Source organism: Camelus bactrianus, chromosome 31 (assembly GCF_048773025.1).
Source record: "Camelus bactrianus isolate YW-2024 breed Bactrian camel chromosome 31, ASM4877302v1, whole genome shotgun sequence".
Taxonomy (NCBI): Eukaryota; Metazoa; Chordata; class Mammalia; order Artiodactyla; family Camelidae; genus Camelus; species Camelus bactrianus.
The window spans coordinates 25,961,864-25,979,346 of record NC_133569.1 but is presented as its reverse complement, the minus strand read 5'-3'; the positions used below and the strand labels follow the sequence as shown (position 1 = coordinate 25,979,346).

General features: G+C 52.3%; 1 protein-coding gene across 4 annotated transcripts in view; it reads left to right on the top strand.

The window, feature by feature from the left end:
- LOC123615539 (nucleoredoxin-like protein 2) overlaps positions 1 to 17,483 on the top strand; it is a 40,287-nt gene that overhangs the window by 12,031 nt on the left and 10,773 nt on the right. The window contains exons 2-3 of one of the 4 annotated variants that reach the window (XM_074355680.1): positions 14,379 to 17,027; positions 17,139 to 17,474. In XM_074355680.1, the coding sequence (XP_074211781.1) occupies positions 17,173 to 17,474 (302 nt within the window). In that variant the 5' untranslated portion in view covers positions 14,379 to 17,027; positions 17,139 to 17,172. Of the gene's footprint in view, positions 1 to 6,727; positions 17,475 to 17,483 lie in introns of those variants that run through there. The other 3 variants (XM_074355682.1, XM_074355683.1, XM_074355681.1) reach the window with 3 other exon arrangements.

Sequence of the window (17,483 nt, the reverse complement as noted above, 5' to 3'; positions counted from 1 at the left end):
CCCTAAAAGCCCGCGCTGTCACGAAGACGGAGCGCTCACGCTTAGGAGCTGGCTACTCTGCACAGCGTGAGAACGTAAGGTTTGAGGCAAAGGGGAGAGGCGGCCAGGCGCCGCCCACCGCGGGGTGCGTGGCCGGTGCTTGCTTTACGCCCCGGCCTCAGAAGCCTCGGGGTGGCGGCCGCCTCAGAAGTGCTTTGCTTGCTCGTGTCTGCAGGACCTGTTTGTCCCTGTGAACATCAGTGCTCCTCTTGTCTAAATTACCTGCAAGAGAATAAAGCCAAATGTGTGTCCTAGGCAGTAAGCTCTTCCTCTTCATTCCGGAGAAACTGGTCACCGCACTGAAGAGTTGATGGTTAATGAGTAAATCGCACCGTCTCCACCCCTCTCAGCCTCCGGGCCGGCCGTGGTGGGCTGGAAGGCCTCCTCCGAGAGCGGGTCCCAGGGACTCGGCGAGGAGCTGGAGGTCACCTTTTAAAGTCCACATCTGATAATCGCTCCTAAAAAATCCTTAGAAATATGGTCGCTACTAAGTGGGACCGACCAGCGCGTCTTTGAGTAAAAGTCTCTCAGGAATAAAAGGTGGCTTGGATTTGGGGATGGGGGACCTAGAAGGAGCAGCTTGCAACCTACAGCTCGGAGGGGAGTCGGTGGAGAGACGCCGTGGCGCGCGGTGCGCAGGGCTGGCACCGCAGGCGTCACCGGCCCGGGCCCCCGCCCCCGCCCGCTGCTGGCTCGCACCACGGGAGGCCCGGCTCTCGCTCTGGGGAGAGGAGCGTGTGTCTCACCCACGGTTTTACGGAGAGGCTTGACGTACGTTCGAATCGTTCTTATTTGTCACATTTCCCCTCTCTGCGGGTCCCAGAGATTGAGAACAGGGCTGGTGTGGTGCTCACCGGTGTGTGAGTGCGCGTGTGTGTCTGCAAGTGCGAGTGCACGAGCATGTATTTAAATGTGCGTGCGTGTGTCTGCTTTTACATCCACATGTAAAACGTGCGTGTGCACGAGCACGTGAACCTGTGGGCATGTTACATATGCGTGTGCGGTGAGTGTGCAGGCACACAGGTGGCAGCCGCCTAACTCTGAGAGCACAGATGGGAAGGAAAGAAACCTGGCTGGGCCCCCGGAGCTGCCCCGGGCCCCAGGAGGGCTCGCCCGGCCTCCAGGTGCTCTAGTCAGGCCAGGTGAGTAAGCCACGGGCCCCAGCGACCTGGGCGAAGGACGCGAGGTGTCCAAGGCCGAGGGGACTGTAACACCGTGACACCCCTGGGGCTGGCTGGTTGCACCTCCAGGGTAAAAGCTGCTGCCGTCGCCATGACGGGCACTGCACTGGCCCCGAGGGGGCTGAGCAGTTGCAGCGTCGGAGAAACGGGTCCCCAGGCCCGGAGGGGACCTGGGGGAGACTGAGGGCTGAGAGGGAGCAGCGGGCTTGCCTGGGTGTTTCCTGCACAGCCCTCCAGGCCAGTCTAGGGGTTCCCAGGGAGGCCCCAGGCAGGATGTCACCGAGAGGCACAGGGAACCACTGGGAGCGCAGCGGCCTGAGTTTATCCTTTGGGCTTCATCCTCAGCGATCAGGGCCTGTCTCGCCCAGCCCGCGGGCCTGTAACACCGCACTCTGAGGTCAAGCGCAGACACCTGAGGTCAGGACCCACCCTGGTGGCTGTCGTTAGGGACTGTCTCTGGGTGGTGGGCACTTGGTCAGATTGAGTGACAGTAGCTGGATCACTATGGCCTGTCTAGTTTGCTCTGACAGATGGGAGTCTTTCTCTTGCTAACAGGAGCTCAGTGGCATCAGCTTACATTGACGTGACAAGAAGAAACACAATCGCTTACTATTTGCCAGGCAGTTTTCTAGAGATTTTACATATATTATCTCATTAAATCCTCACAACAGATATTACCATCTCCATTTTACAGATGTGGAAACTGAGGCTGAGAGCTGATAAACAGCTTGTCCAAGGTCGCACAGGAAGGGGGTTGCTCCGTACACAGCTCTGAGGCCACAGCACGGAGGACACTTGGACACGCCTGTGACTGTGTCCTTAGAGGGATGTTTGCATTTCAGTGTCATAATGAGAGAGGGGAAACTTACTAAAAAAAAAATAAATGTATTCACACTCACTTAAGATGGCTCTAAGCAGAAAGACAAGTGTTGGTGAGGGTGTGGAAAACTGGAACCATCATTTACTGCTGGTGGGAATGCCAAGTGGTGCAGCCGCTTTGGAAAGCAGCCTGGCGGTTCCTCACATTGTAAACAGTAACCACACGATCCCAGATCTCCGCTCCTGGGGTTTAAACCCAAGAGAAATGAAAGTGTGTCCACGTGGAAGTTTGTACACGAATGTTCACAGCTGCATTATTCATGACAGCCAAGAAGAAGACAGAACCCAGATGTCCATTAGTTGGTGATGTCTAGATAAAGAAAATACTGTCTATCCATTCAGTGGACGATTATGCAGCCACAAAGGGAGTGAAACACTGGAACGAGCTACACCTTGGATGAACCTTGGGAACATTATGCTGAGTGACAGAGCCCAGACCCCAAGGCCACGGGTTTTAAGTTTCCATGTCTGGGACATGTTCAGGACAGGGAATCTGCAGAGACGGAGAGCAGACTGGAGGTGGCCAGGAGCTAGGTGGGACTGGGGGTGCTGTCCAGTGGGTCGGGGGTTCTTGTCTGGATTATGAACACGGTGTGGAACTAGGTGGTGGCGGTGGTTGTACAGTCTTGTAAATGTACTAAAACAAAACCTCACTGAGTTAAAAGTTCACAAAGGGTGAACTTTATAGTATATGAGTTATGTCTCAATTTAAAAAATGTCTACAATTAAACCTGTAGAAGACAGACAGAGGCTGCAGCCCTGGTCACTTTGTGGAGCCTGCTGGCCCGAGTGCTGCCTGTCTGCTGGGCACACGGGCAATGCACGGGCTCTGTCTCAGATCAGTTGTGGTGTCCTCTCACCCAGGACCTCCGGGGGCAGACCCGGCCTCCGGTGCTCTGACCTGTTGCAGTGAGCTGATTGCTCACCAGAGGGATGTTTGGGCATCTTACCAGGAAAGAGAGTCTGTGTAGGATCTGGACAGGGCAGAGTTCAGGTGAAACTGGAAGGAAGCTATGGGTTGACAGGCTCGAGCCCAGGAGGAAAGGGCCACGCAAGTCTGCCCTGCGAAGGTAAGAGAGGAGAGAAGGTGTGTCCAGGGCCCCATGGTCTGATGCTGGGCACCTGGGCTGTACGTCTGGGTTGCATCCCTGAGTCCACGACCCAAGTCCCCTGGGGACCGTGGGCCACTTCGTTCTCACAGCTTTCATGCCAAACAGCGAGTGTCTGGCAGTCTAGGATTTTAGAGAATCAAGCTTCTCAGTGGGTGACGGCCACAGTCCCTCCCAGAGGGGGGTCGTCATGACAGGGCACGGCTGTCCTGTGAGAAATGCTTTTCTTGTGAATTCTGCAGCTGGTCGTGTGGGGCTGCAGGGCGGGTTTTTGCTCTTCCTCTTCAGAAGGCTCATGCCAGCCTCCGGGTGCCCAGCTCTGAGCAGGAGAGCCACAGCCCCCTTCTCACAAGGCTCACGCCCGCAGGGGAAGATGGACTGAAACTAGCTAGTAAGTAGCACTAACTATCCTGCGACTCTGTATGGGAATATATACTGTCGAAGATCAGCCACACGTGTAACTATGCCAGCTGGTACTGTGGGAAAATCCCCAACCTGAGTTAACCTGGGCTGACGGGGTCCAGGGGTTGAAAGTGGACTTGCTGGGACAGAGCATTAAGCAGAGGCCTGAACAGGGAATAGGGTCAGTGAATTCAAGAGAGGCAGAGCAAACTGCATGTGCAAAGGCCCTGGGGTGAGAGAGCACATGGCTTGTTTTGTTAGAGATACTGGAGGGCGGGCAGTGAGGCTGGCAAAGAATGGGAGACGGGAGAGACGGGCAGGCTGAAGTTTGGTCTCAACAACCATCTGAGGCAGGGTAATTAATGGTCACTTCCCACGTACTCAGGCCAGGCCGGAGGGGCCAGCGAGAGCCACACCTGCTTGAATCCTGTCTCCTCTAACACACACACACACACTTTGTGTTTCTGTTTTGATTCTCTTGCGGACTTTTTTGTGATGTCCGCTCTTGCTGATAAAGGCTCTCCACCTGTCCGTGCCTGCATCCGCGATCTGCCGGAGAGCCCTCCGTGCACTTTGTTACTTCAGTCAACGCTATCGCGGGATTTCCATTTGTAGTTACAAACGAGGTCCGTCTGGCTGCCCATGGGCTTCTTCTGCAAACAGTGGTCCCAGCTGACAGGACCATTGCCTGAGGCCCAAGTTTCCCCCCAGGATGAAGGAAACTGTGTTTGCGATGCTCTGTAAGCAAAATGATCGCATAAGAGTATTTGTTCTGTCCTGGCCAAACAAGTGGCGATCGGTGTGGCGGTGCAGGGCGGTGCGGGCCCCTCTGTGTGTGTGTGTGCGCGCGCGCATGTGCGTGTGCGTGCGCGTGCGCGCGCTCTTAGAGGCTTGAAGGACCCTGCAGCTGGAGACTCTGGAGAGAGCGGACAGGGCACCCCGAGCCCACAGTTACCGTAACGTACGCGAGGAGCCCCAGATCTCTCACTGGAAACTAGTCTCTTAACAAGAAATCATTGAACGATTGGCTCCCCACGTCCTAATGGAGGACTCATCTCTGCCTTCATGCCCTGCTGTGGGCTGAGCTCCTCCAGACACCCACCTGCCATTCAGGGCGGGGGGGCCAGGCTTCAGATCTCCGCCTTTCAAATGGGCTGATGACCCCTTTAGGGGCCCCTTTAAGGGGCTGTCACGGGACGTTGAGGGAGTGGTGGGTCCCCACCAGAGCAAACCCAGGATGGGGAGGGGGCACGGCAGGTCTGACTAGACCCCCCGTCGCATCCTGACTCTGAGCCACATCGTCTCCATACACGTCTCCCTGAGATGCCATCACATTCAACAGGAAGAGTGTCTGCCGTTAGACCTTGTACATGACGGGAGTTTTAGACAATTAAAGTACCACATGGGATGTTTTCCGCAACAATGACAGAAAAGACCGGCTCAGACAAGAATGGATCATCTCCCATAACTGAAGGTTCTTAGAAGAGGCAAGGAGATGAGGGGATGGTCACCAGGGCCACCTCTGCCTTCCTCTGCAATTGACTTTGTGTCTGTAGCACGTTGGGTGTTGCAGCCCCAGGCATCATGTCCACTCCGGGTCCTGTCCCAAGGACTCACGTCTCTCTGAGGGACGTAGGACCCTGGGGAAGAGGATGAGGACACAGGACATGGGAAGGACCGAGGACACAGGTGACTCGTGGGGCATCACACCTACGGTGCGGAGCAGCCCAGCATGAGGTCGCGCGTGGCTGGGGCGCACACCACATTCCTCCTGCGTGGCTGGCTCTGTGCCTCCCTGGCGTCTGCAGAGCAGCTGTCTGGCTGCATGAAGTTTGCCTTCTTCATCTCCTCCACTACATGATAGACCAAGCACTCACTTATCTCCGAATGCCATTGCCTGTGAGTCCAAGAGTCCCCGCTCCAACCTGAATACCTGGGTGTCAGGGCAAAGGAAGGGTGTTTCCAGACCTGCAAAGACTCACTGCGTACCTGACTGGAGAACATCTCAAAGAAGGACCAGAACAGAGTTGGAAAACAAGACCTCAAGATTGTGAAAGAACAGGCAAAAGTCATGGACAAAGAATCAGGCTAAATGAATTCGTAACTCTTCCAGAATGATGATAATGTTCAAGAAATTCTAATAATCGTGTTAAACAGTGATACTTAAAAGTGAACAAACTTCAAGAGAAAATGTAATAATGTGGAAGTAGATACTGTAAATGCTTTCAATAAAATCCAGGAGTGGTGCTGGTGTTCAGCAGAGGTGATACAGGAGCATGTCTCCAGGCAGGTGGGCAGGGGCGTGACCACAGCATGACGGGGGCAGTGTTACCTAATTTTCCGCCCTGGCTGCAGAGGAATACATGTCCTTCTGACCTCGGGGAGGGAAGATAGTCACGAGAGGACTGGAGAGGCACATCCACTCATAATGAGCCAGGCAAACTCGGCAGGAACAGGGGGGAAATGCGTTAATTTTTGTTCCAATCACTGGTGTCAGCATGTGCTGAATTCTCTCTCTCTCTCTCTTTTTTTTTTTTTTTTTTTTTTTGGTAGAAATCTCTGTGGTGGCTTTATCTCAATTCAAATGTTGTCACATAATTTTTCTAGTGAAGAAATTATTAGAATTGGACTTCTTGCCTCGAAGAGAATGAAAATTTTTAATTGGATAGATTATTCCAGGTTGTTGTCCAGAATTTTTTTTTTTATGCTGAATTCTTCTTTCCTGTTCCTCAACAACGTCCGTCTGGAACGTCTCGATTGTGAAGTCTTCCAGCTCAGTCTACAACTGTCTACAACTTCAGTCCATGATGATTCTGACATCCGCCTCCTCCCGCCCCGAGTTCTCCTCTGGCCTGGTGTGGGGGTGGCCAGGGGGCTTCTCCCTCCCTCGGGGCTGGGGTCACTTCTGGGACAGGGAAGGGGTCCGTTCTCTCTCACAGTAAGGAGCCAGCAGGATGGGGACGGGCATCTGTCCTCTGCCCCAAACTCGCGGAGACAACTGCAGAGTCTTCGAAACAATTGCTGGTTCAGAGATGGAGAAGAGATTAGCGGTTGCCAGGGGTTAGGAACTGGGCGGGGGGGCGTGGAGAGAGGAGGGGAGGGGTGTTTGTGGTGATGGAGCAGGTCTGTACCTGGGTGGTGGAGCCGATGCACAAATCTACACCTGGTAAAATTGCACAGACCTCTGGACACACCCAAGTGCGTGTAAAACCTGGCCGAATGTAAGATTTGTGAGTCGTACCGATGTCAATTTCCTGTTTACACTTACTAAGATGTTCCCACTGGGGGAACCTGGGCGAAGAGTACGCACGACCTCTTTGTGCTTCTTTTTAAATTTACTGTGAATCTACAATTATTTCAAAATGAAACAGTAATTTAAAAAATCTTGCAAAGGAGTGGGTGGGGAGTGGCATTGTCCTCTGGTAGGGCAGGAGCTTAGGCTGTGACCCTGGCTTTGGAGCAGCTGAAGACAGGGACCAGAGCAGCAACGAGAGGAGGCAAGGCCAAGATGGACAGCGTGCCTCCCTTTGGTTGTGGCCTGTCCCCTGCTTGTGTTTCCCTGGGGTCGGCGGTGGATGGTGTGGTGGTGAGAGAAGCAGGGTGGACCGAGCCGCATCTTAGCAGCCCCAGGGGGGCCTGCCCCCCGGTGACTCGGGGGCTCTTTGGAATGTGGGGCACGTGACACCTCTGTGTTAACAGGAACACTTTAGGGCAGAGGGGCATATTTAAATAAACGACGTCTCCAGTTTCTGTTCTACGTGGGAAGTTGACAGTTTTCAGGCGGCGCGCTTGTGTGTGAGGGGCGGGGGAGGAGAGTGAGGACCCGATGAAGCTGGCGGGGGCAGGCAGGTGGAGCAGGAGGAAGCAGCGTGGACAACAAACCGCTCGCTGATACCTGAAGAGTCAGACCGGGTACATCACTTACAATAAACTGGGATGAGCTCAGTGCCTCAGAATCCAGCACAGAATCCAGCTATGACGGTGGGCTCTTCCCAAGAGTCTCAGTAAACTTACTAAAAACAAAGTGACAAACTTTCAAAATGAAGGGGTGTCAGTCCCAATGGCACAAGGGGTTTCCCTCTTTACTACAGGACGTGCAAAGATACTGGATAAAACAGAACAGTTGAAGGTGCACTGCTGAGCGTGGAAGGAAGGAGGGGAGGTCCCAGTTCCCTGCGTGCCAGAAACGACCGCCTGACGGCCAGGGCGGCGGGGCTGTGGGTGTGCGCGTGTGGCCTGGACCTGCGGTGGCCTGGGGGGAGGGGTGGTGGGCGGCCTGGGGACCGGTCAGCACTCGTGCAGGCAGCTTTTGGCAGGAAGAGCTCCCTGCCGGAGGCCCCTTGGTCATGGCCTGCCTTTTTTCTTGTCACTGACCTTAAACCAGGCCCCCCACGCTCCGTTCATCTCAGGCCTTAGCACAGGTTTCAGATCTTTTGACGGCACTACACTTGCCTAACCTGGTGGCTCCTCCATAGATCACAGAAGTAGAAATGGGGGTGAGAGGGTAAGAGACGAGCAGAGCTCTTCCCTGCCTCCCCCTTCAGTCCCCTCGTGAGCAAACTGTGTGAACAAGACAGCATCTAAGGAAGATTCACAAGGAACTGCCCGCCTGCAGGCAGGGGCGGGCGGTGACTCTGACCCCCGTCTCGGTGATTAACTGCCCCGTTTCCCTTCAGGACTTCCGTGGCTGAGCCGCATCTTCGGAGACGGTCTCTGGGCGACAGGGGTCCGCCGTCTCCCCGGACTGCCGGCATCCTGTTGAAGAGCAGCTTTCCTCCCTATCAGCAGTGCCTCTCTCATGCACTGACTTCGGAGCGGCGAGCAGCCAGCCCCGCGTTCAGAAACGTTCACGGGGCCCGGGGTGGGGCCTTGGCCCCCGTCTGCCGACGTCAGAAGGAAGGGCCCTCTGCGAAGCCGGGGCGCTGGGCAGGCTTTTCTCTCAGCAAAAGATAGATTAAAATAATCCAGTCCACCAGCGCGGGCCTGAGGCGGGGCTGAGTCCCAGCCCCCGTCTGTGCCCTCAGCGACTGAGGGGCTCGAGCTTACACCAGCGGCGCCGTGTGAGGAATCGGTGTGAGGCTGACGTTGAGCAGGGAACCGTCTGGATGACCCAGCCCGAGAGAAAAGAAAGCATTTGACTTTTTATTTCAATAACTGTATTTTTCACTTCCAGAAGTGCTATTTTTTCTCCCCTTAAATCTGCCCACTAATTTTTTTCATGGCGTCTTGTCCTGCCTGTTGAATCACTTAAAACACACTTTGACATAAAGCGCTTGGAGCAGTGCCCAGTACATCCTAACCCTGCGTAAAGCATGGTAGTGAGGTAATAGCCTCAGTCAATGGCTGAGAATTTTCTAGAACTGGCAAAAGAGAAATCATTAGATCCAAATGAAGTAAGCAGATAGATAAACCAGCATCGAGACATACTGTGGTAAAACTGTTACTGAATCCAGACTGGTTCTGCTCGCTGCACGACAGGCCAGTAAATCGGGAGACGAGGTGCTGGGGCAAGGAATGGTGGCTTTTTTGGAAAGACAGCAGACCGAGAGGATGGCAGAATAATGTCTTGGAGAACCATCCTACCACAGTCAGAATACAGGCTCCTTCTATACTGAAAAAAGGGATGAGGGTATGGTTGGTTGTTGCAAACTTCTTGCTATAGGAATTCTTTGTTCTTGCAGCTGTCCTCGTGGGTCAGGTCACTGTGTCCCTGTAAATCTCCAGCAAGACAAATGTTGTTTTCTATTCTGCGACTTGTTGTCTTTATGTAAGTGCAAAAGTGTTCATATCCTTAAAGGTCAGAGCCTTGAGAATAGGCTCTCCTGGGTATTTCAGGCTAAAGGCAACAAAAGGTTTTACAAAAGGTGCAGAGTGAGTAGGACTAAGCTTAGAAAACAGGGCACAAGGTTAGAGCCAAAGGAACAGATCTAGTACGGAGTCAGATTCGTTCTTTTCTGTTACAAAACCACAGAGCATTAAGACAGAAGTGATTTAAGGTGAGGGGAGCAAGAAAAAGCAGATACTTACCTACCTGAACTATTCAAGAAGGAGGAAGAAGACATTTTCAGAAAAATGAAAGTAAGAGTATTTCCTCTCACACACAGAGAGCCCTTGTTGAAACCTCTTGTTACCGGCTAAGAGACGCTTACCAACAGGTGGTAAACAGCGTTTGCACAAAGTAAGATGACAGAAATAAACCTAAGTGTATAGTCGTGATGATTTATATGAAGAGATTAAGCTCATCATGTACAAGAGGCAGATTCTAAGGCTGGATTAAGAAATCCAAGCTCCACAACATTGTAAACTGACTATTACTCAATTAATACAAAAAAAAAAAAAAAGGAAAGAAAAAAAATTTGGAGCCAAAAAAATACATAAAAGAGAGAACTCCAATTTTCAATCTGCAAAACCAACAGCTAAAACATAATGTCACACACACACACATACACACACAAATGCTAAATGCAAAGGAATTTAAAATAAAATGATAAAATAGACTAATACTATCCAGAAAAAGATGGCATGGCTGTGTGAACATAATTATATTCCTCAAGGTCAAATGCATCAACAGGAATAAAATAGTGAATAAGGTAATGGCTTTGTTAATCGGTGATACAAAGGAGAACCTTATAAAGAATGTATCATGATCTTAATGTGTAGATAGGGGCTCACCCTCAAAATGCAGAAAACAAAGTGGGCAGGCTTACAACGTGATCGACAGATCAGCTATCACAGTGGAAATACGGAGAGCATGGTTCTGTGAGAAACTGGGAGATGCATCAGACAGAAAATAGTGAGGGCATAGAAGATTTGAGCAATACAATCAATGAGCTTGGATTCCTGCACCAAAAGGGGTAGACAGAACATCCTTTTTTTTTTTTTTAATTCAAATATACTCAGAACAGTTCCAAACACTGACCTGGTTATCAGGTCTCCAAGTTTATCTCAATAAACCTTACCTGAGTGATATCATACAGACACCATGCTCTGACCATACAGTGGTAAAATCAGAAATTAATAACAGAAGTATCCAAACCCAGCCTTGGATTTAATATCTTTCTAAATAAGACAAATAAAAGGAAACTCCTTAATAAAAATTATGGTGTATTTTTAATTTAACAAAAATTCCCCATCAAGATTTATGTGATGGTCTTCAGGCCGTATTTCAATGGACATGCACACAGCCTTAAATTTATACATTAGAGAAAAGTGGTTGGAAATCAGTAACTTAAATATTCAACCCAAGAAAATAAACCCAAAGGAAGGAGGAAGGTGGACATAGATATGGGTATAGATGTATGAGCAAATAATAATGAACTAAAAAGTATGAGTGAGGGCAGGTCTTGGTTAACAGAAGACAAATTCAGGCAAGGCTGATAAGGGAAAAAGAAGCAACAAATAATTTTTTGAAAAAGGATCGAATTATGGACAAAGATTTTTAACGTTATAATATTATGAACAATTTGATGCCTTTCAACCAAACTCTTAGACAAATTGGACAGTTTTCTAGAAAAATAAGTGATTCAAACTCATTGACTAAAATAGGAAATCTGAATAGATCTACAACTATTAAAAAAACTGAGTTAACAGCCAATGATCTGTCCACAGAAACACAACAAAAAAAAGAAAGCCAAGATGGTTTTGTCAGGAACATGCTACCAAACCTCCAGGGAACGGATTGTTGCTATGTTATACAGTTGTTCTTGAGACAAATAGGAGAAAGGCCCTTGGTGCATTCCATGGGGCTGGGATGCTCGTGGTTGAGATCCGTTCGAGGGAGGCCTCTTACTTCCCCACGTCAGCTGTAAACAGAGGTCATCAAATCGAGTTCCTTTACTTCCCAGTCAAGCACTTGTAAGCACACAAACCCGGCTGGTGTTCTTACAGGTGGCCATCTGCAAGGGAGCTGCTGGGCCTTTGAGGCACAGTTTCTCGTTATTAGTTTGGTGGCCTAATTCAGATAGGGTATGTGACCTGAACACGTGTCCGAGGACAGTGTGGCGGACTGAATGTGTGCTGCTTCTGAGTCTGGCTGAGCAGTTCAGCTTTCTTACGTGTCTCGGTTTCTCCCCGTGACAGCCTAACATCAAAATGCTAGGTTATCAGTCCCTGTCTCGTGCCTGCGCCCCCACTGCCCCCAGTCCCCTGGACGAGCAGTATTACTTAATGGTTGTAATGGGTCTCTCTCGTTCTTCAGAGCTGAATAATTCAGCCTCTCATTTCACTAGCAAAAGTTTTATTCAGACCATATATCAACTTGTTTAAGCCAAGTTTAACACAAACCCAGCCACTTACGTTTCCCTAGGTGTCCCGCCCAGGTCCCTCTAGGTCCCTGCCTAGGAAGTGCACCTGGGCCCCTTAGAGCTCCCAGTCCTTAGTGAAATAGCTCAAATACAATTTTCAGATCGTCAGTCACTCAAACAATTGAGACAGGCGGGAAGGGGGCAGGGCACAACCACTGGAGGAATGACACAGCAACTGAGGACAGGACATAAACTGGTTAGAAACAAGATGGCGGAAGACAGGAAGGGAGATCTCGCCCTCACTCTCTGCCACGTGTGGACACAGTGGGAAGGTGGTCTAAAAGCCAGGAAGAACATAGGTTTCTGCCGTTTAAGCCACCCAGCTGGTGGTCCTTTGTTATGGCAGCCCGAGCTGACTGAGACACTCTGCCATCTTCTCTCCGCCCCTGCACTTTCTGTTCCAAGCCATCCGATAGAGCAATCCAACTGCTTCTCGAATCACCTCAAAGCATTACTGGGAAGAAGCTGGTGGGACCAAGGGGCATTTCTTTAGTCCGACACTAGGTCTGTTTCGGCCACTAACCATTAAGTCATCTCTGAGAAGCCAGCGCCCATTTGGGATGACCTGCCCATGGCCCCACGGCTTGTCACTGACAAACCCAGGCTTCTGCCTGTCACTTCAATGCCCTTTCCCTGCCGTGGACCAACCACGATTTTGAACATGAGTCACGAAGACCTCATGATACCAGTCCCTGGGAACAAATATTTAAAATACAGGAAAATAAGTGACATAAGCACGAATATTTAAAGCCAGGAAATTCAGAATGTGATATTTGCACACTGGGATGTCTAATTTGTTTGCTATGTTGATCAGAGCAGAAAGTTTCCACAGCTCTATTTGTGTATTCATAAGTGGTAGTGGAAAGAAATGAGTCATCATTTGTACATTTTGGCAATGGAAGGAAAAAGTCAACTTCATGTCAGGCAGCCCAGAGCCCCACGTCCTTCACAAACTCCTCTTTTGGCATGGGGCAGCAAAAGCGGGCCTGAGAAGAGGTGCACCGACCTGGGGACTTCTCAAATACTCCTGCTTAGAAGAATAGTTTCTCTAGTGAGAAACAGCCCCATTCAGAAGTGGCGGGAGCTTGCATGCTGAACATAGAAAGGCAGAGCCATAATTGTATTGTAGTGTTTCACCCCAGAGAGCCTTTGACGACCCCATGTACCCAGCCAGTGTTAGCTCTGGAAACACCCTGCCTTTAGTTGATGCCATGGTAATAAGCCAACTAAGGTGTCACAGCCTTTGATAACTGCTCAAAAGAAATAGAGCCAGACACTAGTTAAAGGCAACTAAGACAGGTTTCACTCAGTACTAGTGCAACAGGGAAAAGAGTGGAGCTCATTTCCAAATGCAAGGACGAGTGGAAGTTTATGGGCAAGAAAAGGGACTGGGGGTCACTGGATGGAAAACTGAGATGAGGGGAGGGGGCAGGGCACAACCATTAAAAAAAATACACAGCAATTTAGCATAGGACATAAACTGGTTAGAACCAACTTGTTCCAAGATGATGGAAGATTCAACTTCCAGTAGACCTTGAGCCTCATTATAGGTTCATTGTAACACATTAGCTGTTAATGCGACACCCACAAGTGCCATGACAGTTCTCAGGCTGATCACAAAAGGACAAAAAGTATGTGGGGCCCGGTTCCTGAAAGTTCCCACCCCTCGCCCAAACTGTTGGAATAACCCCCCCTAATTAGCACATGAAATTACCCAGCCCCTGAAAACTAACCACCCCATACCCTGAGGCCACTTCTCCTGCCTTCTAGGATGGCCTGCACTCTGCCTAGGGGGTGTGTATCTCCACAAATAAAGTCACTCGGCTATGGCTCACTCTTGACCTCTTTCCTGTGTGAGAATGTTAGAGCAGGCTGAGAGCTAGAAATGAGCAGAGAAAGGGGGACACAGACCACATGGCAGGAATTGGGCAGAAAGGAGGGGCACAGGCCAAATGCTGGAAAACATACACCATGGAAGCACCAGGGGTCCCTGGGCAGAGAAATAAAAGCAGGAAACTTTGGGTTGATGAGAGGCCACAACTTTTGGCCTGAGACCAACAAAGAAATGTCAGAAAAGGCAGGAATTTCCAGTGTCCGAATGTAACCTTTTGCTCGTTATGCCCTCATTTCAATAAGATTAGCCTTGCAGATCAGAAGTACCCATCATGCACCAACACCATGACACTTCGGATCCAGACTAAATAAGGACAAAAACCCCTCCTCCCTTGGGGAAGGTGGAGTTGGGATGATAATCAGGGAATGCAACCCCAGACCCTTCCCTCCCCAATGAATATTCCGCCCATTCACTTTTACACCCTATGTAACTAACTTGCCAAAGAAACTCAGGGCAGCCGCTCACCTGGGCCTGCCCACTCTCCCCTTGAGTGTCCTATCCATCCTTTAATAAATCCTCACTTTACTTTTCTTAACCTCTATGTCTTGTCTCTGAATTCTTTCTGGGACAGGACAAGAACCTGGAGCACCGGTTGCCTCCACCGGCAACAAAACCACCTAATCTCCAGTAACAAACCCACTGAGAGGAGACGTCAAGGGTGAGCTATTCTTGCTACTTAGCAGGATTCTTGCTGAAGGCAGGCCAGGCTGGTCAGTGGGGGATGACTTAGCAGGATTCTTTGCTAAGGTGGGCTGAGGCAGGCTAAGGACGGGCCCGGAGGAAAGGCCTAGTAGAGCAGAGGGTTCAGAGGAGCCTGTCAAAAGTTCGGGCAAGGAGAGTCATGGACAGAACTGAAGTTATCAGACAGGAGGAAGTGCGGAAAAGGCCGCCCTTAACTTCAGGCAGGAGATGGATGATGGGGTGGCGTATGTAAGTTGCAAACTATTTTTAAAGTGGTGGCAGGCGTCAGGGAGTGGGGGCTGGGTGGGGAAGGCAGGTGTGAGAAGGCCCTCATGGAGTGAAAATGCTGCCCAGCTAGACCGAGATTATCCAGGACACATAAAGCTGATTAGCAGACGCCAGAGCCCTAGGCACCATTTGATGCCCTCGAAGGAAGTGGGCGATGAACTTATGTTGGATGTCCCAGCCGGGGTTAGGAGTCCTCCTAATCCTGTGTCCAGGACTGCACTGGTGGCTGTTCCTGCGCTCAGCAGAGGACAATGTATAGGAGACTTGGCTCCAAAAGAGGCAAGGAGAGGGTCCTGGGCTTCCTTCTGCCTCTCATGGCACCAGCAGCCCCCTCCCACCTTACGGATCAGCCAGTGGGATGCAGTCAGAGGCAAATGACATAAGATCATGCTTCAGGAAGGGCCCTGGGGAGTTCCTTCCAAGACTGGTTGAGACCATGCATTAGATTCAGAGCTGGAGAATGAGCTGAGCTGCGTCCCTGTGACAGGGCTCTTAGGGCAAGGTCCCCTGTTTACACACACACACACACACACACACACACACACACACACACACACACACACACACAGATGCTCAGAGGGGCCACAGAAGGAGGGTCCCTTGTAGAGGAGGGGTGCTGGCCTGCTGCTTTCCCCAGGATCTCCCCTCCCTGGAGGGCTGTCCCTGCCTCACCATGGTACCCGAGTGGGGCCATTCTCCCAGGAAGGCGCATGCCCCCCTCCCCCAGCACTCTGAGGGTACACAGTATTTCTGCAAATAATTGGGGATTTCTCGGTGGGCAGGTGGCACCATCACTAAAGAAATGTTCTCTACTTTGCTCACTGTTGTGATAAAAGAAGAAAAGCCGAACAGATCAAGATGCAGACTTGATGATATTTAGAGTTTGGCTACCTTGGTCTTATTTCTGAGTTTTAAGAAAAGTCAGGCACCTCCACAAGCAAGATGTACAGTGCTCATAGTGCCTCTCTTTTTTTCTCTCCGTTTGGCCTATAAATTCCCCTGAGTCTTCCAAGAGGACAGGGAACCAGGGCTTTGGCAGCGCGCTTCCTGGAGCAGCATCAGTCCTCCAGCAGAAATTCCCCTTAGCCCTGGCTCTGCCAAGCGCATTTACACGACCAGCCCGGCAGGCTGGGCTAGCAGTGCACAGTGTCCGCGCACTTCCGTCCCATTTCCCTGGGAAGCCGAGGGACAGCCGGCCGCTGGGAGGAAGATCGGGTCTCAGCCGCCGGCGACCCAGCCTTCAGCGCGGCTCAGGCCCGCGAGCCGCTGCCTCCCTGCCGCGCTGCCCGTCCCTCCTCCGCGGGGCCCGGGGCTCCCGGCGAGGGGACTGCGGTCGGCGTCCAAGGACGGGGTGGGATCCGGTCCTTACCTGTTTGATGTTTTGTTCATCATGAACTCTTTTACATTAATTTTTAAAGTTTAAAATACTGCATTAAAATACTGCTTATCTTGATCACTGGTTTTTTTTTTGTTTTTTGTTTTTTTTAGCGCTAAATCCTTTAAATTCTGCGCCCCACGCGAGTGCCTCAGCCCTCCTGGGCAGGGGGCTGAAGCTGTTTCGCTCGCCGCTGAACCCCAGGGCCTCCTCTGACAGATTCGGGCACATTAATACCCTGGGTCTCCGAATGAAAAATTCTTTAAGAACCGCCTTCGATTTCTTGCAGGCACTCTCCCAGCCTGGGCGTAGTACTGCAGGGCAAACCCCCTGAAAGAATGGGGCCCAGGTCTCCCCATCGCCCCATCCCTGCCTCCTGAAGGTCGAACCGATCTTAACCTCCGGCGGCGGCAAGACCCGTGGGGCAGGCAGGGAGGGATGGAGCGCCGGGTGGGGCGAGCGCAAGGTGGATGGGGCGAGGGCGGGGCTGGAGGGGCTCTGGGGCGGGTGCGAGGGAGGGGCTGAGGGAGGGGGGAAGGGCGCCCCGCCCGGGAGCGCAGAGGCGGCGTGCCCCGCCGGACCCAGAGCTGCACGGGTGGGTGGGAGGCGAAGCGGGGCGCAGAGGAGCACGTGGGGATGCGGGGCGGGGCGCAGGGGCTGGAGGGCGAGGGGGCGGGGCGGCTTGGCTCCCCGGAGGCGGGTGCTCTGCGTGGCGCTGCTGCAGTCGCCGCATCTGGGTTTGCGGATATCTGTGAACGAACCCCCTGTCCCCAGTGCGGACGTCCCAGCTCTAGCTGGAGGCGGAGACTCAGCCCCGTGCCGAGGTTCGGGCGCCCGGAGGTGCAAAGGGAGCCAGACACCGCCGCCCGCCCGCAGGTGACCGTCTGCCTGCAGGTGACCAGCCGCCTGCGATCGCTGCCCATCTCCGCCGCGTTTTTCTGCAGGTGTCCGTGAGCCCGTGCTCACCGCCCGGCGTCTCCCCCGCAGGTGTCCTCCCGGACGGGTGTCCCCGCGCCCGGCCATGGTGGACGTGCTCGGCGGGCGGCGCCTGGTGACCTGCGACGGCGCGTGGGTGGAGGCCGAGGCGGCGCTGCAGAACAAGGTGGTGGGGCTGTACTTCGCCGCCGGCCGCTGCGCGCCCAGCCGCGATTTCACGCCGCTGCTCTGCGACTTCTACGCGGAGCTAGTGGACGAGGCACGGCCACCCGCGCCCTTCGAGGTGGTCTTCGTGTCTGCCGATGGCAGCGCGCAGGAGATGCTGGCCTTCATGCGCGAGCTGCACGGCGCCTGGCTGGCGCTGCCGTTCCACGACCCCTACCGGCAGTGAGTGGG